Below are 27177 nucleotides of genomic sequence, written 5' to 3' on the forward strand. Positions count from 1 at the left end.
TGTTGATCTAGTAAGCCTACAGCGATTCTCAACTGGTGGGTCGTGCATTTAAAATGTGTAGAAAATGATAATTAACTTTTGTTTTTTTTATCATTTTACCTCTGAACAATTTTTCTTTAATCAGTCTTTTCAATAGAGTGTTATTAGCAGCGCTATTTAGCAGAGTTTGTTGATTTTTTGGTTTCAAACCAGTGAGTTTAGCATTCTTCATCAAGAATATGGGCAAAATGTATTTTTTGAAAATGAAAAGGTAGTTCCCTTGTCATATAAATTGTACATTTACTATCAATATAGCATTAAAATAGTTTTCCAGCTATTTGGGTCCAGAGGCAAAAACCAGTTGAGAACTACTGATCTAGTAAGTAGTCTATTGTTTCATAGTCAAAGCCTTTGCATAGTTTACCCCCTCCCCAAACGCACAGAGGTCCAGGTTGACATGTGACGTCACTCTGCGCGTGGGACATTGCTCTTCTCTTCCCACCTCTCAATCGAGGAATAGAAGTTAGCAGTCAACCAGGAACGGGACCGGGCAGTCTTCCACTCAATTTCTTAATCTATCGGCCTGCACTATCCCTCCTGTATGGTGGATATTATATTAAATTCTTCTTTCTTGGGTGATATGGGGGATCATTCCAAAAGTAAGTAAACATTCGTGTCCCTATTTTAATTTTGACCCAGGCACATTTAAGATTGATTTGATCGTTAACAATATTGGGCTATTATTGGAACATTTCACGATTTTTTTGTTTGTTGCATTGGTCAATTTCGATAACTGAAAAGGGTGATGTGAATACATCTTAGGTCTACGGCCAGTTATACCCGTATATAGCTACGGCCCTTCGTTCTGGAAATGACAAGGATAACAAAACAGGACACGACACGGTTGCATGCTGCAGAGTGGACACTGGACGAACATGCGGGGATTTAGCGAGTATATCTGGTGATTACATTGGTGTAGGTGGTGGTAGCATTAATATACTGTGCATTCGACAGAGAAGTCTGGAATCGCAATGTGTGTGGGCTGTGGGAGTCAGATCCACGACCAGTATATCCTGCGGGTCGCCCCGGACCTGGAGTGGCATGCTGCTTGTCTCAAGTGCTCGGAATGCAGTCAGTACCTGGATGAGACGTGCACTTGCTTCGTCCGAGATGGCAAAACATACTGCAAAAGAGATTATGTAAGGTAGGAGTTGACTAAATTTCCTCACTGACGTGATTTCAGAGCTTTGGAATTTCCAAAGGCCCCAATTGTGAAAGAAATTGTAGTTAGGCCTACTGAAGTGGACATGTATGAGAAATTGTTCAAACTGCTTGTTGACACTAAACAGTTTCCACATGAGAGAGAATAGCACAACCTAGTCAAAGTTTCTGGTTTATTTGGTAAAAATACAATCAAAAAAGGTCGACTTTTGTCGTAGGCTATTCGTCTCCTTCATCTGACTAAATTGCATGTTTTTGTTATGCATTATAAGATATTGAGACCAATGTTCCTATGTCCTTTTCAGATTATTTGGGATTAAATGTGCAAAATGTAACATTGGCTTCTGCAGCAGTGATCTGGTGATGAGAGCTCGTGACAACGTTTACCACATGGAGTGTTTTAGGTGCTCGGTGTGCAGCCGGCAGCTTGTGCCGGGGGATGAGTTCTCTCTGCGGGACGAGGAGCTGCTCTGTCGGGCTGATCACGGGTTACTTCTGGAACGGGCCTCAGCGGGAAGCCCCATTAGTCCGGGAAATATTCTCTCCAGGTCTTTTCATATTGCTGGTCAGTGAACGAATAATGGTGGTAATAATAATAACGAGAGTATAATATTAATATTAACGTTAATAACAACGAAAGGATATAGCATAATAATAATAATTGTAAAATAATATATTTTTTTATAATAAGTTATTATTATTATACGTGTCTGCAATATGTTCCTTTCACTGATCAAGTGTGCAGACTTTTAAGCCTATAGGTTTATTACATTACTTTCATTGGTAGACTAAACATTAATTAAAACATATTGGGTGTTGTTTGTATCTATTAAGTTGTTAAAGCTATTAGACTAAAGTGTATGTCAATTCGTTTATTTTGAAAACAATAAGGTAACATTTTGGCTGTGTAAAGGGGGTATGCAGCAATGGTCGATATATTTTTGTTAATTCAAATACTGAAAGTTTTGAGTTTGTAGGTGTGAAGTTAGAAAAATACAGAATAAAAGACGTCGATCGAAATATGATTCTACAACAACAAATAAATTCATGTTAAATGGGAGGCATTTTAAATTGTATTTGTAATTCACAAAATGTTTTGGAGTTAGTATTTGAAGGGATATTCAAATATTGTATAGCCTGTTTAATTCAAGTTTACCAAATAATCTTATCAATTATCACGAAATTACATGATCGTCGTTATTATTATTTTTGGTTGAGTACATCTTCACTGAGGAATGTGGGTGTTTTATATGATTGTTTTTTTCTTTTTCTTTGTGAGTTTCCTATGCTCCTGCCTTGATTGTGTAATTACTAGGGAGAAGTAGGCAGAATAAGTGTATCTATCATCAGTTATGATTGCTTTTCTAAATTTGTCTCAGTCAGTGGAAATGACATTTTCAAAGATATTTCCTTTTTAATATTTGTCCCACAGATCCTGTGTCAGTTCGACAGCCTCCTCATCGGAACCACGTCCACAAGCAGTCAGAGAAAACCACTCGGGTGCGAACAGTATTGAACGAGAAGCAGCTTCATACCCTTCGGACCTGTTACAATGCCAACCCAAGACCAGACGCTCTTATGAAAGAACAATTGGTAGAGATGACCGGTCTTAGCCCGAGGGTCATCAGAGTTTGGTTTCAGAACAAACGTTGTAAAGACAAGAAGAGAACTATATTCATGAAGCAACTTCAACAACAGCATCACATCGATAAAACTGTAAGTTCATTTAGACATTATAATGCAACATAAACTAAAAATACAGGTGTTATTTAATAGGGCATGCCAAATAAAATGTAATGAATGCATATTTTTATTTAACTAGGCAGTTAAGAACACATTTTTACTTACAATGATGGCCTAAGAACAGTGGGTTAACTGCCTTGTTCAGGGGCAGAACGTCAGCTTTTTACCTTGTCCGGGATTCGATGGCCCAATGCTCTAACCACTAGGCTACCTGCCGACCATATTGCACTTTGAATGTTGAGAAAACCAGATGGATGGTGGTGAGATGTTTGTTGTGATACATTTTATCTGTAGAATCTTCAGGGGCTGACGGGTACACCTATGGTGGCAGGCAGTCCAATTCGACACGACAACACGGTCCTAGGGAACCCAGTAGAGGTGCAGACTTACCAGCCCCCCTGGAAGGCCCTGAGCGAGTTCGCCTTGCAGAGTGACCTGGACCAGCCCGCTTTCCGGCAGTTGGTAGGCACACACACACAATCATTTTGCAATAAATGTGTGTTTATTCAAATATCATCCACTTGATCACTGAATGGCATATCTCGATTCAGATGAGAGAATGCGATTTTATTCAGTCAAATATTTCTAAATTAAATAAATGCTTTTCAGCATCAAATTCGAAGGCTGGTCGATTTACATGAATATTCATATTGGCCTAATATTTGCATTGGACTTCATCGAAACATAAGGGTCAATATCAATATGCAATAAGCAATATTGAGAGAAGAAAAACGCTAATTAAAACAACCGTTTCCATCGCAGGTGTCTTTTTCTGAATCGGGCTCCATGGGTAACTCCTCCGGTAGTGATGTGACCTCCTTGTCGTCGCAGTTGCCCGACACCCCGAACAGCATGGTACCAAGTCCGATGGACACGTGAGACCAGCCCAACAGTGACGCTTCGAACTCCAGCATGCTCCCGCGTGCTCTGCATGAGAATTGGCTAGTTAACAGCTTTGAGAGGAAAAGGATTTCATCTTATTTAAAGAACAATAACGCTGGATTTGTCTATGAGGATGCACCATTTGTTCACGGAGGGACTGGTCTGCATTGCTCAGGATCGGATGAATTTTAAGTTACCAGCCAGTGACAACCAAGGGCTATAACTAAAGCGGAGGCTGAGCCTCGGATCTTACCTACATGGTTGGACATAGCCTACGTGAGGATTATATCTACAAACATTCAACTTTATTATGAGTCGATAGCTTGTAATGATGAACATATCAGAACATTATCCATAGTGGCCAACAGTTGTATAGTTTCATCTATGTAAGTTTCCTATGTCGGGTTGCGACCATGACTCTGTAGATGTGCATGATTTCTAGAGATTATTTAAAATCAAGCCCTGTAAAATATTGTAATTAAGTGGATGGGATACAGATTGTGGAACCTTTCAAGAAAAAGTAAGTTATTGATATTTATTATGCGAAAATGTAGGCTATCGTATTAAACCCATATGGACGGTTTCATGTCTAATGAACTCTGCATGTGAAATCTCATAGATGCAGTAATTCAATCAAATATTAACTGAAATTTCAAATGGACAAAATAAATCACTATGTATTTATGAAACGGCTATTTCATGGTGGTTTTGCGTTGCCATAAGCCTATGGGCTTAATCTAAACTATGTAGCCAGGGTGAAAAACGTTTGAGATGTAATAGGCCTATAGAATGTCAAATTAATTTCGAACCATCCAAAATAAATCACTGTAATGTCAGTTAAGACCACAATCTTTCACAGAATCGCGTTAGTCATTAGAGAAAATCAAATTGATGGAAGGTATCATTTTAATGGCATATTCAAAAATCGTAACGCAACAGAATCAGTTGGTCAAATGCAAGCATTTCTACGTTGAGGCCTGTTTGTTAAATACAATTGAGGATAACATATTGTTTATTTAACTGTCCTCCACATATGGATTTGCGATGTGATCATTCCAGTTTCACTTGTAAAGTCACAAGTCTAGACAGAGGACAGGGCTCGGCGGCTCCTTATCTACGCTTGGCATCATCTGCAAACGATACATTGAATGGAACCACAACAAACCCACCTCTCTCTGTCGCTGGAGTCTGTGCTGAAGGGGACTCCCACCCTGCGAACGCATACTGGCATGTCTTGGGTTTATTTTCCTTCCAGGCAAAATCCTGGATAGCCTCTGGACAAGGAGTGCAGGTCAAGATACTGACGACATACTAGACCTCAACAATTTGTTGTTGTGGATGAACTTTCTGATCAGAGGACGCAACAGCATTCTAACCTCTTAATCACGATCCGAGACATGATCAGTCTTTCAGCACAGTACATAGTAGTAGTCCTAGCTAGGTCTCTTTATGTGACTTCTGGCATCAAATCAAAAAGCCACTAGGCCTATCCTGCCATGCATAGTCTTTTATGTCAATAATTGTAGCTATGCAACAGCCTACTGACCAACAAATTCTGCCCTTGTACCCCACCTAATCTTTCCTCTGGAAATATTTCATAATCGTGGTTAAAATGCATTTTAGAAACAAAGCATAGATTTGAGATACAGGCCTAATCAAATTATTTCCCCCTTAAACATAATATATACACATTCATATTCACTTGATAAGTGTTTTGCATATAAGGAAGGCAATGTCTGGAATAAAAGTTTAGAACTTTCAAAGTCGCACAGAAAATAACAGCATCCATAGGCCTCAAATGTTGGAATTGCTTTATCCATTAGATAGGCTATGTAGTTAGTTTTATTGTTGCATATTTCTGTCATTTACACAACTCATTAATTCGTCCATAAAGCCATTTAAGAGGGGGGGTTGCAAGACAACTGGCAAATAAAGTGCGCAATGCCTTTTGGCACGTCAGATCATGGTTTTACAGTTATCTAATTTCCATTTGATCAGATAATTATATAGTATGAAAATCTGCAATTCACAATCAGCCATTTAGCTGTATCTGATAGACATTAGTCCAAACAACAGCCAGCATTCGTTAATCCACTGTTGCGCTCCAAGCTGCAGAAAGAAAATAGATGCTGTAATTTCCTCCTGCGTCATTTCAGGATTTCACCTAACCGATAACAAATGATAGGAATCTAATGGACGTAATCAGTTGTCATAATTCTGATGTATAAATAATTAGGCTACTCCACAGTTTGGGGTAGGGGTAGGGTACACTATTTCAGGGAAATAATAGACCTAGGCTACTTTTCAAGCGGTAGGCCCATTGTAGAGCTGCAGTATGCTGCATGTGAAATGCGTTTAAGAGTCTTATGCATTTACTATCCCTTAATATGAGAGGCCTCTTCAGTTGATATTAAAGTTGAAGAGACACTTGGCAAGAATTGTGAGAATATACCCAGCCCTGTATAGGTTTATGTACTGAAAATAATTATTCAATATTGCATTAATTTCTAGGAGTTATCTTTCAAAAAATATCCACTGGTATGTCTCCTTGCTGGGAGCTCTGAATTAACTGTTGGGATTGATTGAGCTGCTCCAAGGCAAGAGCAGAGGATTGACTGGGTCTGCAGAACTGAGTCTGGTATAGAGAAGGACCAGCCATTTTCTTTTACCCCAGCTCCTCACACCACCTGGGATATTAATCACTATTACAAATGTTACAATGCTGTACAGGCAGAAAATTACACAGGCAGAGAGGCTACAGTCAGTAGTTCTCATTAATTGTCACTTGATCAGTAGACATAGGGGAAATCATTGAGACTTGAATGAGTGAGCCGCACAGTCTCTAGATAAAAATAACTGGAGGACAATGAATGATGCCTAATAATAAATAATTTATTAAATGGGATAAAAATGTAATTTACTAAATCAATTATATTTTGTAAGTTCTTCACAGCATAAAGGCAAGAACAAGGGAAACATTTGTACTTGAAATCAGGACAGCTCCTACTAGAGCAAATCTAAAATGTACAGAATAAACATATATAGACTATGCAACTTACATATTGAAGTACAAAACTGCCCAACGCCTGTAAAATAACTACAGGGAAAAAAACATTCTGATCAGGTCATTCACATCTTAACTGTATATGAAAATATTAAAAGGAATTAACAGGAAGTACACAGTATTAGTGATGAACATGTCATGTAATCTAACCATTATGAGAGTGCTTTTGATGATCTCTGCTCTCTTCTGCTACGTTGTCATTCTATCCACAATAGAAACACAACACGAAAGCAAATGACTTGGTTGGACAAGGAACATAATTATTGTGCGTGACTCACGGTAAAATACACAAGATACTCACTTCCAACTCAAACTTTCGTGCAAATCGCCCATGGACATCGATGGATGACTTACACAAACATTTTAGTTATACATGTGCATCTCAAGTTAGGATTTATCCCTCGTCTTCTAGGATTTCAAGAGTTTTGGGAAGGCTAAGACTGCGTTTTTTAAATAATAAGCCCATATGCAGACTTCAAATCTAAATGGGAAAGTATGTAGTGTAGAATGGAGGGTTAAGTGTCGGTTTCTACTTTGTAGTGTTTTTTATGTATATGTGCGTGTTAGAGGTCGGCATGCAATTCTGGATTAGTCCTCCTGCTTCTTGAGGAAGAACTGCAGTGCTGATTCCCATTGGTCTCTGGGAAAGCGGTCGGACAGCTCACAGTAATCCAGTGACTGAGAGACTCTGTCTGCATGGTGACAAACCATAGAACATTGTTTTTTGTCTGAGCAAGATGCCTCACGATTATACACTAATATTCAAGAATTACAATCGTTAATTGACCAAAACAATTTATGTAAATTCATATTTTTCAATTGAAAACACTGTCCTGTGACCTTTTTAAAAATAATTGGTGAATGCATTAATACATTTTAATGCAAAACTATCAAAACAAATTAAAAGTGAAAAATGGCATTGAAGAATACCTACCTCCTTGTTGCATTCTGTTGTCTGGATGGTTCTCACTTGAGGCACCGTCCTGGAGGAAATAAAAGAGGAATATGTCAGAGTGATCCACAGTATTAAGACAGGAGTAGGGGAGAGGCCAGACACCATTGCTCACCAGCTGTGAAGAAATTGAACATTTTATCCACCATATCTAAGCCAACCATAACTCATCATGCTTGAAGCTAACCAACCTAAATAGGTACGAACAGATAACTTTACCTTAAACAAACTTTTGCATACATTTTGCAACTTTCATGATGCCGGATTTGATCCTGACAACGGTGTGTTTTGAACATCCGAAATAACTCAGTGTATTTTACATACCCATACACTCTGTTTGCAGTCCCTGCATGTCTCCCTGTTCTGATTAACACACACATTAAAGCTTATAAAGATGTCACAATATACTCATAATTTCAATACGAACCATATCCTTAAAGGGATAGTTCACTCAAACTATAAAATTACACATTAGTTCCTTACCCTGTAAGCAGTCTATGTGCAAGGTATGATAGCAATCCATGCTTTGGTTTAGTTTCCCTAGCACTAGCTGGTACAGTTTCCTAATGCTAACGTTTTAGCATTTGTGGCACAAATCCCATTCAATTCATGGAACCGATATTATACTGAACAAAAATATAAACGCAACATGTAAAGTGTTGGTCCCATCTTTCTTGAGCTGAAATAAAATATCCCAGAAATATTTCACCTGCACAAAAAAGCTTAATATATTTTTTTTAAAGAGCAAAAATGTATTTACATCATTGTTAGTGAGCATTTCTCCTCTGCCAAGATAATCCAACCACCTGACAGGTGTGGCATATCAATAAGCTGATTACACAGGTGCACCTTGTGCTGGGGACAATAAAAGAGCACTTTTATATGCAGTTTTGTTACACAAAACAATGCCACAGATGTCTCAAGTTTTGAGGGAGTGTGCAATTGGCATGCTGACTGCAGGAATGTCCACCAGAGCTGTTGCCAGATAATTGAATGTTAATTTCTCTACCATATGCCGCCTCCAACGTTGTTTTAGAGAATTTGGCAGTATGTCCAACCGGCCTCACAACCGCAGACTACTTGTAATCACGCCAGCCCTGGACTTCAACATCCAGCTCCTCACCATGGTCTTGATCTGACTGCAGTTCGGCATTGTAACCGCGCAGATTGCATGTATGGCATCATGTGAGTAAGCGGTTTGCTGATGTCAACTTTGTGAACAGAGTGCCCCCATGGTGGCGGTGGGGTTATGGTATGGGCAGGCATAAGCTACGGACAACAAACACAAATTAATCTTATCGATGGAAATTTGAATGCACAGAGGTACAGTGATGAGATCCTGAGGCCCATTGTCATGCAATTCATCCGTAGCCATCTCCTCTTGTTTTAGCATGATAACGCACAGCCCCATGTCGCAAGGATCTGTACACAATTCCTGGAAACTGAACATGTCCCAGTTCTTCCATGGACTGCATACTCACCAGACATGTCACCCATTGAGGATGTTTGGGATGCTCTGGATCAATGAGTACGAGTGTAAATGCGCACAGGCATTGAAGAGGAGTGGGACAACATTCCACAGGCCACAATCAACAGCCTGATTAACTCTATGCAAAGGAGATGTGCTGCATGAGGCAAATAGTGGTTACACCAGATACTGACTGGTGTTCTGATCCACCACCCCACCTTTTTTTCCAAGGTATCTGTCACCAACAGATGCATATCTGTTTTCCCAGTCATGTGAAATCCATAGATTAGGGCATTAATTTATTTCAACTGACTGATTTCCTTATAAGAACAGTAACTCAGAAAAATCTTTGAAATTCTTGCATTCAAATTTTTGTTCAGTATAGCATTTTTGCGTATCATGTTCAAATCATCCATAAGTGACTTTAGTGAATCTCAATCAATTGTAGGTACTGTACTTTTGAATGATTTGAACATGATGTGCAAAAAATGCCAATATCAGGCCCACGACTTGAATGGGATGTGTGCCAGAAATGCTAAGAATTGCTAACATTTAGAAACAATGCCAGGGAAACTAAACCAAAGCACGATTGCGGACATCCTGTCCATAGACTGCTTATAGGTTAAGGAAACCAATATGTAATTTTGTAATTTGGGTGAACTATCCATTTAATACTATTAAAATAGCAAAAGTACTAGCAAAGCACATTTTTGCTTCATCTCAGGTTAATTCTATAATAAATAATGACACAGGGAAGGAGGAATCTATAGATCTTCCCACTGTTTGGCTGAAATTACAATAGCCTGTCCCTCTATTGTGCGAGATAATCTTAATGTAAATAATGGTGGTAGCTAGGCGGTGAGAGGCGATGTTGTCAGAGAAGATGAAGGAGACAGCCTGTTTACTGGAGGCTAAACCACTGGCAGGTAAATCCACTGAGGAAGCCATGTAGATGCTAAATATCCACCAGGAGAAAAAAGGTCCAATGCAGCCGCTTTGATCTCAATATCAAATCATTTCTGGGTAACAATTAAGTACCTTACTTACTGTGATTGTTTTCAATTAAAATAGGATTAATAAGTAACTAAAAGAGCCATTTCTCATACAAGGATTTTGCTAGGACTGTCTGGGAGTAGTTTGGGAAAATGGAAAACTAGCTTTTAATGGCTGAGAGGTTTGTAACTCTTTCTTATTGGTCTATTGACTAATTTACCACCTGGGGATGTCACCGGGCAGGCCAAAATTCCATCCCACCAAAACAGGCAGAAATTTCAGGCAGTCTTTTCAACCAGCCCTTGCACTAAAAGGGAATTACCATAATTTTCACAATTTCACAGTATTATTCCAACATCAGTGTGTAAATAAACACAGAGTATACCAAACATTAAGAACACCTTCCTACTATTGAGTTGACCTCCCCCCATCCTTTTCCATCAGAACAGCCTCAATTCGTCGGGGAATGGACTCTACAAGGTGTCGAAAGCATTCCACAGGGATGGCCCATGTTGACTCCAATGCTTGACATCAATAAGGGATCATAGCGTTCACCTGGTCAGTCAATGTCATGGAAAGAATAGGTGTTCTTAATGTATACAGTGCTTTTGGAAAGTGTTCAGACCCTTTGACTTTTCCACATTTAGTTACGTTACAGCCTTATTCTAAAATGGATGTTTCCCCCCCCCCCCCCCCAATCTACACACAATACCCCATTATGACAAAGCAAAAACAGGTTTTTAGAAATTGTTGCAAATGTATAAAAAATAAATAACTTAAACATCACATTGACATAAGTACTCAGAGTACTCAGTACATTGTTGAATCACCTTTGGCAACGATTACAGCCTCCAGTCTTCTTGGGTATGACTCTACAAGCTTGGCACACCTGTATTTGGGGATTTTCTCCCATTCTTCTCTGCAGATCCTCTCAAGTGCTATCAGGTTGAACGGGGAGCGTAACTGCGATGTTAGATCGGGTTCAAGTCTGGGCTCTGGTAGGGCCACTCAAGGACATTCATAAAACTTGTCCCGAAGCCACTTTTGCGTGGTCTTGGCTGTGTGCTTAGGGTTGTTATCCTGTTGGATTGTGAACCTTCGCCCCCAGTCTAAGGTCCTGAGCGCTCTAGAGAAGGTTTTCGTCATGGATCTTTCTGTACTTTGCTCCATTCATTTTTCCCTCGATCCAGACTAGTCTCCTAGTTCCTGCCACTGAAAAACATCCCCACAGCATGATGCTTCCACCACCATGCTTCACTGTAGAGATGGTGCGAGGTTTCCTCCTGACGTGACACTTGGCATTCAGTTCAATCTTGGTTTCATCAGACCAGAGAATCTTGTTTCTCATGGTTTGAGTCCTTTAGGTGTCTTTTGGCTAATTCCAAGCGGTCTGTCATGTGCCTTTTACTGAGGAGTGGTTTCAGTAAGGCCACTACCATAAAGGCCGGACTAGTAGAGTGCTGCAGAGATGGTTGTCCTTCTGGAAGGTTCTGTCATAGTGGCCATCGGGTTCTTGGTCACCTGCCTGACCAATGCCCTTCTCCCCCGATTGCTCAGTTTGGACGGGCAGCCAGCTCTAGGAAGAGTCCAAACTTCTTCCATTTTAGAATGATGGAGGCTACTGTGTTCTTGGTGACCTTCAATGCTGCAGAAATGTTTTGGTACCCTTCCCCAGATCTGCGCCTGCAATCCTGTCTCGGAGCTCTACAGACAATTCCTTCAACCTCATGGTTTGGTTATTGCTGTGACATGCGGTGTTAACTGTGGGACCTTATATAGACAGGTGTGTGCCTTTCCAAATCATGTCCAATCAATTGAATGCACCATAGGTGGACTCCAATCAAGTTGTAGAAACATCTCAAGGATGATCAATGGAAACAGGATGCACCTGAGCTTAATGTCAAGTCTCATAGCAAAGGGTCTGAATACTTAAGTAAATAAGGTATTTCTGTTTTTATTTTTAATACACTTGCAAAAAATTCTAAAAACCTCTATTTTATTTGTCATTATGTGGTATTGTGTGTAGATTGATGAGGATTGTATTTAATATATTTTAGAATGAGGCTGTAATGTTACAAAACATGTAAAAAGTCAAGGGGTCTGACTAATTTCCGAATGCACTGTATACAATACAGAAACATATTTTTTTTTACTACACTGTGCCTTTAAACCAAAAAGACTGACTAAACCGGTGGCTCTATTATGTATTTGCTCTGTATACATTAAATGTGCTAGTTCTTCAGAAAATGAAAGCTTCGCCAAAACATCAGTGTGTGTGTTACCTGTATGAAGGTGGCCAGTAGCACACAGCTCATCTCCTGCTGCAGGATAACCTTGTTCTGGGGATTGTTGTAGCAGGCTGAGATGAGTGAAGGGAAGAGCACTTTGATGAGGCGCGGGTGGCTGAAGTACTGGAAGGGTAGCTGACACAGTTTCTGCAGCACGCTGGGCTGGCGGCCAGACTGCACTATCACCTGGAACACAAAGAGCAGGGCCAGTCAGCCAGTGCCGCCCGTAAATCACTGCCCTGCACCCCTCCCACCCATAAATCTGCCACTAAAACAACACACAAACACCCATTAGGAGGAGAACTGGAGGGCACAGCATCCCACCACACAATTACAGGCTATAAAACACAATGATGGGATGTTTTGCTCTTCCTTTGTACTGCAGGTAATTTCCGAGCTGTTGTGAAATGGGGGCAACAAGAAATAGTAATGTGAAATATCTTCTTGATGAGAAATATCTTGACTTCATTATCAAAATATATAGGCTTTTATGTATTACCTGGTAACAGTTATCTCCAACTGTGTGAGTGTCACTGAGATATTGAAGCCAACACCAGACCATATCCCTGTGGATGTGCACTGTGCAGCTTAGGTTAAGAGGGCATGCACTGCGTAGGATTGGGGGGGGAAGGGTGAACAGACCTCCACTGTAGCCTTGCCACCATCACTAAGAAATGAGCAATACCATTAATGGAGTTCTCACCCGGCTGACATCCTGCTCCCCTTTACCAGCGGCCAATCAATCACACAATTACATCCGGCCCACCAATATTAAAACCAAATCACGTCCAGCCTAGTTTGATTAGAGCGGGAACTGGTCCAAAGGAAGGGGTCCTGGCCTAATGCTCAGGGCATCTCCCCAGAGCCTGGGAAGGCCATCAGCACTTCTCTAAAAACTGGGGGGGGGGGGGGTGTCACCACAGTAAATCCTGTCTGGAAAAACACCCCACTGCTTTACAGGTACAGAGACCCAGGCTGGGGCTCAGCTGAAATAGGAACCAGACGGGCAGGGTGAGGTCCCCTGGCCACAGTGACATAAATTCAGAGGATTTACAAGATTTGGAGAATACACTTAACAATACTCTTCCAATGCATTCTCTCTTTGATAATGCACTTTAAGGTTTAAGGGTAGGATAAACAAAGCGATAATTCACTGCTTTTATAATTTCAAGGTGAAGCTCCTCAAAGCTCTGTTCTACAGCAGTGTTCAAAGGGCCACAGGCGATGCCTCTTCCTATTAATGTCTGTAAAGATTCTTTACTGACCAGCTAAAACAAAAGAGGCTTTTTAGGGGAGTTAAGTCTCCACTGGCACGCAACTAAAGCAAATTCTCAATGAGGTTAACAAAGATGAACTCACAAACATGCAGGTTCACTAGGAGGATACCGAAATACCCTGTATTTTCACTGTCATGTAATGCAAGAATAATCTAACGTTAACTCCACTGTACAGAAGGAAAAAAGGGGAAGATCTCTATTTTGAAAACAATCAGCTGCTTATTTTCATTTTAGAAGCTAGCTGCAGGACTTCGCAAGATCCTAGATCACCGAATCAATCTTTACCTTTGCAACACTGCCGGAGGAGGAACGGCCAGAGAAGGTGGTCATACATTTGATTATGAGATCCCAGGTAAAGGAATCTTTCATCAGAATATTGAAAAACACACTTCAGAAACACTGCAGACTAACAATTTGTTGTTGCAGGGCCTGCTTTTGGACATCATAATCCTGAACTTTCATAGGTCTCAGAGATTCAGAAGTCAGCGTCTGTGTTGGGGCCGATGCACTAAGGACTCAACCTACAAACCATACAGCAATCTCATAATCCTCCACTATGCAGTGTTCCATCCTCAGCTGCCTAAATAAATTGCCCACCCTCAAGTGCCCTCTGCAGGGAGGCATACAGTGCCTTCAGAAAGTATTCATACCCCTTGACTTATTCCACATTATGTTGTATTATAGCCTGAAATCAAAATAGATTACATGTTTTTTTCCCCCTCACCCATCTACAAACAATAGCCCATAATGACAAAGTGAAAACTTTGTTTTAGGATTTACATTTATTGAAAATAAAATACGGAAATATCTCAGTCACACAAGTAATCACACCCCTTAGTCAATACATGTTAGAATCACCTTTGGCAGTGATTACAGCTGTGTATTTCTGGGTAAGTCTCTAAAGCGCTTTGCACACCTGGATTGTACAATATTTGCACATTATTCTTTAAATTCTTCAAGCTCTGTCAAATTGGTTGATAATTGCTAGACATCCATTTTGAAGTCTTGCCATAGATCTTCAAGCTGATGTAAGTCAAAACTGTAACTAGGCCACTCATGAACATTCAATGTTGTCTTGGTAAGCAACTCCAGTGTATATTTGGCCTTGTATTTAAGGTTATTGTCCTGCTGAAAGGTGAATTTGTCTCTAAGTGTCTGTTGGAAAGTTGGACTGAACCAGGTTTTCCTCAAGGATTTTGCCTGTGCTTAGCTCTATTCTGTTAATTTTTATCCTAAAAAACTCCATAGTCCTTACCGATGACAAGCATACCCATAACATGATGCAGCCATTACCATGCCTGAAAATATGACGATTGGTACTCAGTGATGTGTTCCATTTACCCCAAGCATAACGCTTTGTATTCAGGACATAAAGTATATTAATTTGCCACATTTTTTGCAGTTTCACTTCAGTGCCTTATTGCAAACAGGATGTTTTGGCATATTTTTATTCTGTACAGGCTTCCCTCTTAATTAATACAGTTGCCATGCTCAAAGGGATATTCAATGTTTGTTTCTAGATTTTTTTTTACGCATCTACCAAAAAGGTGCCCATCTTTGCGAGGCATTGGAAAACCTCTCTGGTCTTTGTGGTTGAATGTGTTTGAATTTTACTGCGAGACCTTAAATATACTTGTATGTGTGGGGTACAGAGATGAGGTAGTCATTCAAAAATCATGTTAAACACTATTATTGAGTTAATTCACATTATTAGGTGACTTGTTAAGCACATTTTTCCTCCTGAATTTATTTAGGCTTGCCATAACAAAGGGGATGAATACTAACAACCTTTAATTAATTTGTAAAATTGTCTAAAAACATAATTCCACGTTGACATTATGGGATATTGTGTGTAGCCCAGTGACACAATCTCAATTGAATCAATTTAAAATTCAGTCTAACAACAAAATGTGGAAAAAGTCAAGGGGTGTGAATACTTTGAAGGCACTGTAAAACAAGGCCAGCTGGCAGCCAAAGGTTACCTAGTCCTACAGAAACCAAGTCTACAGGCAACTTTTCAGGACTCTGTAGGCATCACCCCAGGTGAAGAGCAATGACAGTGCCCCACACGGTGTTCCTGTCCACTGGAAGTATCTATTCAAACCCTGACATCATAAAAAGGTCCAGCAAGCGTCTGTCTGAAGCCATGAATCAAGCCGCAGTTTAACACAGACCCGTAAAGCTCAAGTGCCTGGTGGTTCTGGTCTGTCTTAACTACAGAGATCTGCCTTTTCAAACAGGCATGCTCTTTTATGACTCGCCATTACATAACCACTTTGCTGTCCACAGACAACAGAGAGTGTGTAAAGTTAATGTTCCGAAACGCAAACAAAACCTTGGGAAAGCCCAAGTTGAAGCGGAAACCAGGCGGTATGGACTATCCAAATAAAGTGTTACCAAAAATAAAACTCTCATGCTATAACCAAGGTTAGCTAGCTAGCTAGATTTGACAACTTCTAAGAGTCAGAGTGAACCTGTACTGTAATTCCAGCACATTAAACATTTTAAATGTGAGATTCCTCCACACATAGGAAGACTACCGTGGATGAATGGACAGTGGAGTAGTCTCTGTTCCGCATGCTGTCTAGACAGACCCAGACACCTCAGCTAGAGGAACCATGCCAGCCTTCAAAACAGGGCAACAAACCTGAAGCTCTTGCCCACAACACAAGTCAGACCCTCTGCCAAGCCTCCCTCTACACACTGGAGTTACCCTAGTGAAGGAACGGCCCTACTGATAAGAGAGAGGGGCAGATGATATTAGAGGACACAGAGTTTTTTCAGGAAGACAAGCTACTGCTGAATGTGCCTCTTAACAACTAGCTACCACCTGATTGAGATGATGTAAATTGTCAACTGACAATCAGATGTCGACATGGACATTGACTTAAGATATCCCCTGGACAAGAAGAGAAGATCCCACCATGGCTTTTAAGAGACAGACCAAGGGTATTCATCTCCTATAAACCACATGTGACACGGTGTTTGCCAAATAACGTGTAATTATTCTAGATCTATCTGCCTAATAACCATGTCAACTTACAGCAGATGATGCCGTTCTGAAACTGCCAAGAGCCACAATCAAAATGAGTCATTCTGCAAAAACAACTTCTTAAAAAAGATATGGAAGTTTTATGGGGAAAATGTCCCCTTAACTACACTGAAGTTAGTTGGACCTGGGCCCTCCCAATATGGAGTGTGTAAATCATCTACAGAGTTAACAATCACCCTTACCTGCCAGTCACCAGTCTGAGTTGGTGTGTGTTTACTGTGGTGTATAGTAGGAGACATAGGGTGCATTCCCCAGCACTGGGTTGGCTCCCCAGGAAGGCGTGAAGGTTTAGGGTTATGTTGGCAGTAATGGGGAGTTGATCAGGGATTACAGGTGCAAAGCTGTGAGCTGGAGTCTGAGGCAGAGGAAACACCTTCGTACAGAATGGGAAGGACAGGGGCTGGTCTGGCTGCAGATAACACTGATGTGTGGGATGTCAGTCTGGGAAGGGGCCTACTGCAGTTCACAAGCAGATAGTTTTCTATTTTACAGTAGACTTCTTAGTGAACTGAAATATTGTATCCGAGTAGTAAATGCATTGCAAGTGTCGGGATGAATTAATGTCAATTTAAGTCAATTTGGGAAATTGCATTAAGCTCCTGAAAACTTTCCATAGTCTGGAACTGGTCATGAAATGGAAAGCAAGCAAAGCCAGGGGTCTGGGTTAACGTGTCAACATCGCTAGCATTTACTGTTCCTACATTTTAAAGAACCTAGAGATCATCACCATGAATGACTCACAAATGGATCACTGGAAGGTTGGGAAGAAAAAGTCACGGGAGCTTACCGGTATTTATCCCCTCATGAGACAAGGAACATGGCAGTGACAAAACGAGTTTCATTTAGCCCCTTTTTAGTGTGACTGTCTCTATGGGTTCTCCCAAAAGACAATGAAAACATATGGCCACATGGCCCTGTGAGCCGAAACACTTAAGCACACACAAGGTTACATATGTCACTCTCCCAACGGATTTCTATGTGACAGGCTGAGTTATTCATACCCTCAGAGCAGGGAGAATATATATCTACAAAGACCGTCTTCAAAGTTCTACGTTTTATGAGCAGCGTTATTTCTAGCGCAACACATATAAACAAAGGCTGGTGTGCCTGCCTGCCGACAGTGAATCAGCAGTCTGTGTGACCGCACGGGCGGGCCTGCTTTTGTGCTCTGCCAATGCTTACATTAGTCTGAGAAAAGCTAAAGCTACTCCAAATATTCCCCTCTTCTCCATCCATCCTGCTCTTTTCAGGGCCCAGATCAAATGGACAAATTCCAGGAACCGTGCCACTGGCCAGGATCAGTCCACGAAGGTTGCTCTTCACATTTCCTCACATTTTCTCAAAGGGTTCTCACACCTATCAAATAAACAATAAAAGGAACAAGTCCTAAACACTGATTTCACTCTCTGGGATGACATTGGAGTAGATAGACAAAGGCTACATATAACATTTACTAAATTGTCAGCAGCTTGTGCCCTGATTGGAAGTCGCAGGTTGAAGACTTTGCATTAGGGCATTTCAAATTAGCAAAGTGCGCTGGTCATAAATGAATATGCAAAGGTCTGCTACTCCCAGGCAGACTGTTAGGTTAACTTTGCTGGGCAAGTACAAAGCCCAATCATCTGTCACCCCCCTAATTCAATCATCGGTCCTCATTCAATTATCCAATATAATATGCAAATCAGGCCAACAAATGCTAATTACGTACATCTAAATAATTAAATTGGATAGGAGAAGCAGAGGAGAGCTGAACTGCCATAAAATGGAGACAGATTCTTTAATTAGGACTAAAACATCATGGATATTAGAAACTGAAATCCGCCTATAAATTGCTGCGTGGTTGACCGCGCCTGTGAGGACATTAAAAAGGCAGAGGTTTGAGGTAAAGCTCGATGGCTGGCACTGAGGGTCAGGCTTCACTTAACTAAAGCCTGGCCAACTGTAGCACTTGTAAGCTGCTCAGGGGCTCAGTAGACAGACCATGCATGACAGCCAATTACACAGCAGCCAAGTCTGCTCCATCACATCCTGCTCACAGCCACATAGGCCCAGTAGCCTTAACACTAGGCCTGGGCCAACACAGCAAAGCACACAACACTAGAGAGAACTGGCAGCTCCACTGGGACAGAACAATGGACCATGCTACTGAGGGACAATAGAGCACCCACAGCCCAACAGCACAGAGGTGGCAACATATGAATATTTAAAGAGGTGGCTCTTGTTGCTTTTGTATGAACCACAAAAAACTACACCCTCTCTTCATCTAATGATACGTTTTCAGAAGCATATAAAGGAAACAGAAGTATCATTATATGGACAGACTGTTGCAGCAGGGCCACAATGCCAAACCAGATACCATTCATCTCATATTTCTGAAACAGAACAGATACAGTGGGAACTGAAATGATTGACACCCTTGATAAAGATGAGGAAAAAATGACTGTATAATATAAATCATTCAAATACTGTCTTGGGGGTATGTCTAAAATGAGACAATACATTATTTACCATTCATTTCTATTGGGCACAAAATAATCTGAAATACAACCAAAACGAACTACAAATGCATCCAACAAGTTTGTAGTCACAAGCTTGATGTTGTCATTGCATGCTAGGAATATGGGACCTAATACTACACTTTTGACTACTTTATATAGAATAATCTTTAGGGGTGTCAAAAAAGGCATGAAACAACAACATTGACTTTATTACATATTTGAGTATGTGTGTGTGTGTGTGTGTTAGACCTTTACCTGGTTGTCAGGGTGGTTGACGGTGAAGTAGCCCACACAGATGATGACTTCCTGCAGCAGCTCTTCAGAGGAGTGCTGAGAGCAGTACCACAGCAGGGAGCTCACTATGTGACGGAAAGCAAGGGACAGGCCCTCGGCACCTAGAACAGTCTGAGACGGCACAGAAAAAACATCAGCATTCAAACACCACAAAAACCACAAACACAAAGCAGACACAATCTAGCTGGAGGCAGTCACTAAATCTAAGTGGATAGCGAACAACAACCGTCCTAAAGAGTAGAAAATCAACACGATGATGGTAATATAAGTGAGGCTGGAATTGCTAATTAAAAGAGAGGAGAGGGATTTGTGTGCTTTAGCGGGTAGAGATTCAGACTGGATGATGCAGTGTACAGGGACTCCTGCTAGGGGGTCTCTCCCCAGCACCAACACCAGAGGGTCCTACCAGAGGGACCCCAATCCCCAGAAAATGAGATGCTATCAGAGGTCCACAGACAGTATTTATTAAACATGTCAGCATGACTGAGCACCACAGGGTAAGCAGAGAAAAAACACACTGGAATCAGGTTGGGGTGTATGTATGAGGTTTTGGGACTGATGGAGGGGAGGAGGTAAACAGTCTCCTAAATTGTACCTACCTGAGAGGCCCACTCCTGTTAGCAGACCTGAGCCTTACTGCTGTCTACACTCTCAATATAACACCCTGCAATACTGGAGACATAGAACTCTATTTCTCCCCAACTGTAATTAACCATACCCATCAGTCTTAGGACAGCGAGACAAACTGAACCCTATATTTTGTTAGTGAATGAATGCAAAGGCTGAATATACTGTCTGTTTTGATGGGCACCAAAAGGTTGGTGATTAAATACTAAAATATTTTATTAATTTACTTGAAAATAGAAATCAAATATTTGCTAAATAACTCATCACCAGCAGTGTCCTTTTCAGCTTGAAATCCCCTCTAACCACACTATTTCGTAGTTGATTCTGGGGCCTAGCAAAATGTCCAATGAGAAGAGAGAGCAGCTCAGCATCTACTGTAGTGCTTATTAGTCGGCACTAGTGTGGGGTAATGTGAACCACAAGGTGATTTCAACACAGGCCACAAAAAACATTATTTAAAATGTTCATAAAAACGTTGGCACTGAAAAGCTTTGAGTTCCAGCTGTTATGAATAGCCTGAGCATGGCGGAGCCGAGGGAGAGCAGCCTCTGTGTTAATTACCCACAGGTATTAAAATAATTAATAACTCTCCCACTTCCTCCCTTACGCAGTTATGTTTATGCGCTGCCTGAGCACAGTGAAGCTGTCATTCTCTCTTGATCAGAGCTGGTAATGTATGGCTCGGGCTACAGCACTAATCACTCAGGTCCATCCGCATTTCTGACCCACAGTGCTCCATTTAACCTCAGCAACTGACCCTCGGTCAGGGGACACTCATGTTTATGTCCGAGAGGTCAGGTTTATCCTGAGGATAAATACTCCAGTCCAATGGCACCAGCTCCAAGACCTGGCCTCTGCTGCCTGTCGATCAGTTACACATGGCCTTGTTGCTGCCAGGAAGAGGAAAGAGGGATATTTGTGTTGCCTGATGCTTGTGCACAGGGATATCAAATCAAATTGTATTTGCCACACACGCCGAATACAACAGGTGTAGACCTTACCGTGAAATGCTTAACCAACACTGCAGTTCAAGAAATCGAGTTAAGGAAAGATTTACTAAATCATAATGCATAGATAAACAGCGTGTAGGGGGGAGGGTGCAAATAATCCAGCTGGCCATTTGATTAATTGTTCAGCAGTCTTATGGCTTGGAAATAGAAGGTGTTAAGGAGCCTTTTGGTCCTAGACATGGCGCTCCGGTGCTGCTTGCGGTAGCAGAGAAAACAGTCTATGACTTGGGTGACTGGAGTCTTTGACAATTTTTTGGACCTTCCTCTGACACCGCCTAGTATATAGGTCCTGGATGTCAGGAAGCTTGGCCCCAGTGATGTACTGAGCCATACGCACTACCCTCCGTAGCGCCTTACGGTCAGATGACGAGCAGTTGCCATACCAGGCGGTGATGCAACCAGTCAGGATGCTTTGATGGTGCAGCTGTAGAATTTTGAGGATCTGGGGACCCATGCAAAATCTTTTCAGTCTCCTGAGGGGGAAAAGGTGTCTTGGTATGTTTGGATCATGACATTTTGTTGGTGATGTGGAAACTCTCGACCGGCTCCACTACAGCCCTTTCAATTTTAAATGGGGGCCTGGTTGGCCCTCCTTTTCCTATAGTCCACGATCAGCTCCGTTGTCTTGCTCACATTGAGGGAGAGGTTGTTGTCCTGGCACCACACTGCCAGGTCTCTGACCTCCTCCCTATAGGCGGTCTCGTCGTTATCGGTGACACGATTGTGTCATCAACAAACTTAATGATGGTGTTGGAGTCGTGCTTGGCCATGCAGTCGTGGGTGAACAGGGAGTACAGGAGGGGACTAAGCACGCAACCCTGAGGGACCCCAGTGTTGAGGATCAGCATGGCAGATGTGTTGTTGCCTACCCTTACCACCTGGGGTTGGCCTGTCAGGAAGTCCAGGATCCAGTTGCAGAGCTAGGTGTTTAGACCCTTAGTTTAGTGATGAGCTTTGTGGGCACTATGGTGTTGAACGCTGAGCTGTAGTCAATGAACAGCATTCTCACATACTGAGGTGTTCCTTTTGTCCAGGTGGGAAAGGGCAGTGTGGAGTGTGATTGAGTTTGCGTCATCTGTGGATCTGTTAGAGTCATATGCGAATTGGAGTGGGACTAGGGTTTCCGGCATGATGGTGTTGATGTGAGCGATGACCAGCCTTTCAAAGCACTTCATGGCTACTGACGTGAGTGCTACGGGGCGGTAATCATTTAGGAAGGTTACCTTCGTTTTCTTGGGCACAGGGACTATGGTATTCTGTTCAAAACATGTAGATATTACAGACTCGGTCAGGGAGAGGTTGAAAATGTCAGTGAAGACACTTGCTAGTTGGTCCGTGCATGCTTTGAGTACACGTCCTGGTAAACTGTCGAGCCCCGCAGCTTTGTGAATGTTGACATGTTTAAAGGTCTTGCTCACATAGGCTACGGCGAGCATGATCACACAGTCGTCCGGAATAGCTGGTGATCTCATGCATGCTTCAGTATTGCCTTGCTTCAAAGCGAGCATAAAAGGCATTTTGCTCGTCTGGTAGGCTTGCGTCACTGGGCAGCTCTCGGCTGGGATTCCCTTTGTAGTCTGTAATAGTTTTCAAGCCCTGCCACATCCGATGAGCATCAGAGCCGGTGTTGTAGGATTCAATCTTAGTATTGTATTGATGCTTTGCCTGTTTGATGGTTCTGGATTTCTTATAAGCATCCGGATTAGTCCCGCTCCTTGAAAGCAGCAGCTTCCTGCTTTGTTTTTTGCTTGTAAGCAGGAATCAAGAGGATAGAATTATGGTCAGATTTGCCAAATGGAGGGTGAGGGAGAACTTGAATGCATTTCTGTGTGTAGAGTAAAGGTGGTCTAGAGTTTTTTTTCCTCTGGTTGAGGAACGGATTTAACGGATTTAAGTTTGCCTGCATTAAAGTCCCCGGCCACTAGGAGTGCCGCTTCTGGATTAGTATTTTCTTGTTTGCTTATGGTCTTATACAGCTCGTTGAGTGTGGTCTTAGTGCCAGCATCGGATTGTGGTGGTAAATAGATGGCTACGAATAAAATAGATGAGAACTCTCTTGGTAGATGGTGTGGTCTACAGCTTATTATGACTTCTATAATATTAGCGCACCAGCAGTTATTGACAAATAGACACACCCCAGCCCCTCGTCTTACCAGACATAGCTGCTCTGTCTTGCCGATGCACAGAGAAGCCAGCCAGCTCTATATTATGAGGGTGCTAGTCAATAAAACTGTGAGAGAGGACATTGGTGACAAGGCCTTTTCATGGCACCCCCTATTTGGAATGTCTGTCTGTGGAATGTGTCCAGCATAATACACCTACGTAACCAGCAAGACCAGTATATACTGTATGGTATGTGATGTGCCGGTATTGAAAAACCTGCCCCACAGGCAGCATAACCTTTGGAATTAGAGTCACTGTAATTAACACCACCTACTGGACCTGCAGAATGAGGGATTCAAGTGTGAGAATGTGTGCGTGTCTCTCTCTGTGTGTGTCCTGTACCTCAGTATGAAGTGGTGTGTGTGTGTTACCTGGAAGGCAGACAGGTCGAGCAGGGCGAAGCTGTTGAGGAAGCGGAGGCCCGTTAGGGCCACCTGGATGACCCCTGGGGCATAGGGCTCCTGTGGGCCCTGGGCAGCCGGCTCAGGCAGGGCGGAGCTGTGGAGCAGGATGCAGTACAGAGTGTGTACCACACCCACCAGGTCTGTGGACTGCAGCAGGGCCGTCAGCCCTGTGGGGTCTGTACGCTTGTTGTCAAATATACTGGGAGAGCTGCAAAGGACACAGGCAATATAAATAAACATGTGACATGATCATTTAATTTCTGCTCAATGAACATAGTGACAGTGAAATGTTATATAGGGAAATTAATGGGATCTGACCACATTAGAAGTTCTCCAAACGTATTATTTATTATTATTGATTAAAATGCTTCACTTCATTCTAAATCAAGTAAAAGTTCAATTCACAACATAGCTTTTGTCTGCCCTCACCACAGTGACCAGAGACTCAGGATGTAAGAGTGAAGGCAGTCTGGTCCCTGTGGCTTCTAGATTTACTCGCTAGACCAGGGTTACCCCTTCAAATATAAATAATAGGGCCTGCCCCATTTACACTGGATGCCTATCGGGTTAAGTGGAGTAACTGGTTACACTGAGTGAGAGGGAAGTGCAGTCTGGGGGCTGTGTGTGAGAAGGTGTCTACGCTCAGCTGTGCACTGAAGATTATTTAGGCCTAATCAAGGATGATCGCAGTTAAAAGCTTGGTCATTATCACTACAACCACAGACTGAGAAATTCCTTAATGGTACAGCAGTGACACAGAAATGTGACTGTTATTTTAAACCAGTTCAGAATGTGAGTTTGAGCCTCCAAGCTGGGCAGAATGAACACAGGAATGTGGAAGTAGCTCTGACAGCTCATGGCAGTGGCTCATCCATGCCCTTGGCTGCAGAAAGCTTCCTGGCAAGGTGCTGTGTACTCAGGCACATTTAATTAAGGTCCACCTTACATGATTGAAAGCAGCATGTTAGTGTGTCTTAGCAAGGAGGCAGATTAAAAGGGATTGGTAACATCATCCTCTCAGCACACATCACAGGTGAGAACAGAACGGGAGTATAACACTGATGGGATGGAAGGAGAGATCGCTCTGAGTTCCTCAGCTGCCCTCTTCATAAAACTGGAGGCCAGTCAATGTAAACTTCTATAGCCAGACTAACACCTGGCGCATAAGAGGAGTTTACCCTGATTAGTCCATGCTTTATAGATGGGAAAAGTATTCTGTTTAGCTGAGACTAAATACTGTACAAAATTTACATCGAAGTCAATGGCATCAGGGAAAACATGTCAAATGGCTGCCATTGTTTTACAATTAGGATTCCTGCAAACCCACGAGTTCCATAAGCTTGTGCTGACAGGGAATTTAAGAATACCCCTGCTACACAGGATGTGATTTGCAGGCAGAGAATAAAGGCTGTTTGACCTCTGGATGGAACCCACTGTATGTTGGCCAACAGCTCTGTGTGGAAATTCCTAGCTCTGCAAGTACATGGTCTCTAATGCCAGTTAAACCCCTCGACACAGCAACTGGCATGGCAAAAAATATTCCAGGACCATGGTATACATTCTCTCCAGTATAATCTCCTGAACACACAGAGGACAGGGTAAGAATGGAGATAGTTGGCTGGATTAGCAGGGTGTTGATTATTACGCAACACTGCTCGGTGCGCTCATTAAAGTGGCGAGGTTATGGCGCTGTGTTTTCTCACAGATATTCAGTGACACAGTCACAGCAGTGCTCCCTGTGTTGGTGTGAAGCAGCTGGGCACTGTTACAGCACACAGCAGCTGGAGAGGAGAGGTACACAAGCAGTACAGTGTGGGCACAGGAACGATACAGTCACAACATCTACATTATGTGATAAAGACACGGATGGGTTGTTCAGCAACAAAACCGATGCGTGTGCAACGTTTGGGCAAAACAACTGTCAACGCCAAAGGATTATTGAGATGGGAACTGTATTGTCTCCAAATGTTTATTGAAAACATAAATAAATGTACACAATAAGCACTTGTCTCTCAAATACATTGTTACAGTTGTTGGCTAGCTAGCTAGCGAATTTAAGCCATATTAGCATAGACGTGTCATCAGTCGAAACACTTCAAAACAAGACATGGTGTAAGAACAAGATGAAACGAGCCACTTAATATTCCCCACATGGCAGCTTTTTGTCATTGTTTCTAGCCATTTGACCGTTCAGAATCATAACACACACAGCCCCAACGATGCAAACACCTTTTCGTGACTTTGTCAGGCAACCCGTCTAGAATGCAAGGTTTTGGCAACAGACCAGCAAAATTTAGAGTTAAAATACCTCTGTTCTAATTCAAACAATGACACAACAGAAACTAAAGGGATAAAATGTGCCCATATGACCACTGATGATATTTAACTATGAGGGCAGCATTCCTGTACTAAGGGTCATGCTATCTTTGTCGGTATTGTGTCTCAGTCTGTATGCTTAGCCTCTGTCAGCGGCGCCATTGAGCCTCTCTCGGGGCAGGTCACAGTAACACGTGGGTGGGCTTCCCCTGGCGTGCTGGAGGCAAGGGTTTATGGTGAGTGACAGAGCACGGGGGTCAAGTAGATGCCTATCTCGATCAACAGTAACGATGGCCTTGCCAGCGCTCAGACTAAAGGAAACCACAGAGTGTGATTGAAAAGGAGGCAGTGTCTTTGTTTGAGCTCCAACAACAAGTCTTTATGGGATGGCCGGGCGGACTTAAAAGATCCAACGGTGAGTCACTCCTGTCATTAGTCTTGTGAACAGCCGTGCATGATCACAGGGATGTCTGGAGAGGAGGGTCATAAAGGAAGGAGACTGCTGCCACTCACCGGCCGGTCACAGCGAAGCACAGCTTACACATGGCGTGCAGCAGAGCGGTGGCCTGCTGGAGGAAGGCAGACATCTTGGGGCTCTCGTCCACTGGGCCCTGGACAGACAGGAAGCAGCTGTACAGCTTATCAATCAGACCCATGTTTACCACATAGCTGAGGGAGGGACACAAACACAAAAGGAGGATAAGAGTGAATCCACATGAACAAAACTACAAACGACAAAACTTTCACAATGAATGAAGTTTGTCCCGGTGAAATATGTTTTATCCTAACAAAGGCCCTCACTGATAGGAACTCACCGACAGCACAGTTGAAATGTTATCTCGCCCTCTGTACTCCCTGTTATTACTGTGATATTTGTCTTGCCAATGGCAGGTCTCATGACCATGTTCCCTCTGCTCTCTCAGCCACATATCACTGGTAACAGCAT

General features: G+C 42.3%; 2 protein-coding genes across 11 annotated transcripts in view; one reads left to right on the plus strand and one right to left on the minus strand.

Annotated features, from left to right (window-relative positions):
* The first annotated feature begins 412 nt into the window (after window positions 1-412).
* Window positions 413-4514, plus strand: LOC110521096 (insulin gene enhancer protein ISL-2B). Its single transcript, XM_021598520.3, has 6 exons — window positions 413-638; window positions 994-1183; window positions 1506-1765; window positions 2633-2916; window positions 3238-3405; window positions 3706-4514. Exons 1-6 carry the CDS (start codon window positions 581-583, stop codon window positions 3820-3822), a joined length of 1077 nt encoding a protein of 358 aa, XP_021454195.1. The 5' UTR covers window positions 413-580; the 3' UTR covers window positions 3823-4514.
* A 2185-nt stretch (window positions 4515-6699) lies between these two features.
* LOC110521059 (S phase cyclin A-associated protein in the endoplasmic reticulum) overlaps window positions 6700-27177 on the minus strand; it is an 89875-nt gene continuing 69397 nt past the window's right edge. For all 10 annotated transcript variants that reach the window (XM_090227839.1, XM_021598504.3, XM_021598492.3 and 7 more), the window contains 6 exons: window positions 26745-26900; window positions 23883-24123; window positions 19673-19822; window positions 12585-12776; window positions 7824-7872; window positions 6700-7581 (listed from right to left, as the gene is read on the minus strand). In XM_090227839.1, coding sequence (XP_090083965.1) covers window positions 7478-7581; window positions 7824-7872; window positions 12585-12776; window positions 19673-19822; window positions 23883-24123; window positions 26745-26900 — 892 coding nt within the window. In that variant the 3' untranslated portion in view covers window positions 6700-7477. The remainder of the gene's footprint in view (window positions 7582-7823; window positions 7873-12584; window positions 12777-19672; window positions 19823-23882; window positions 24124-26744; window positions 26901-27177) is intronic.

The sequence above is a fragment of the Oncorhynchus mykiss genome, chromosome 1, assembly GCF_057628025.1.
Source record: "Oncorhynchus mykiss isolate SJ-2025 chromosome 1, ASM5762802v1, whole genome shotgun sequence".
NCBI lineage: Eukaryota > Metazoa > Chordata > Actinopteri > Salmoniformes > Salmonidae > Oncorhynchus > Oncorhynchus mykiss.

Coding starts and splice junctions, on each gene's coding strand:
- LOC110521096 (XM_021598520.3), top strand. CDS start 581: ATGGTGGATATTATATTAAATTCTTCTTTCTTGGGTGATATGGGGGAT. Junction 639..993: donor TATGGGGGATCATTCCAAAA/GTAAGTAAACAT, acceptor TGCATTCGACAG/AGAAGTCTGGAATCGCAATG. Junction 2,917..3,237: donor AGCATCACATCGATAAAACT/GTAAGTTCATTT, acceptor TTTTATCTGTAG/AATCTTCAGGGGCTGACGGG.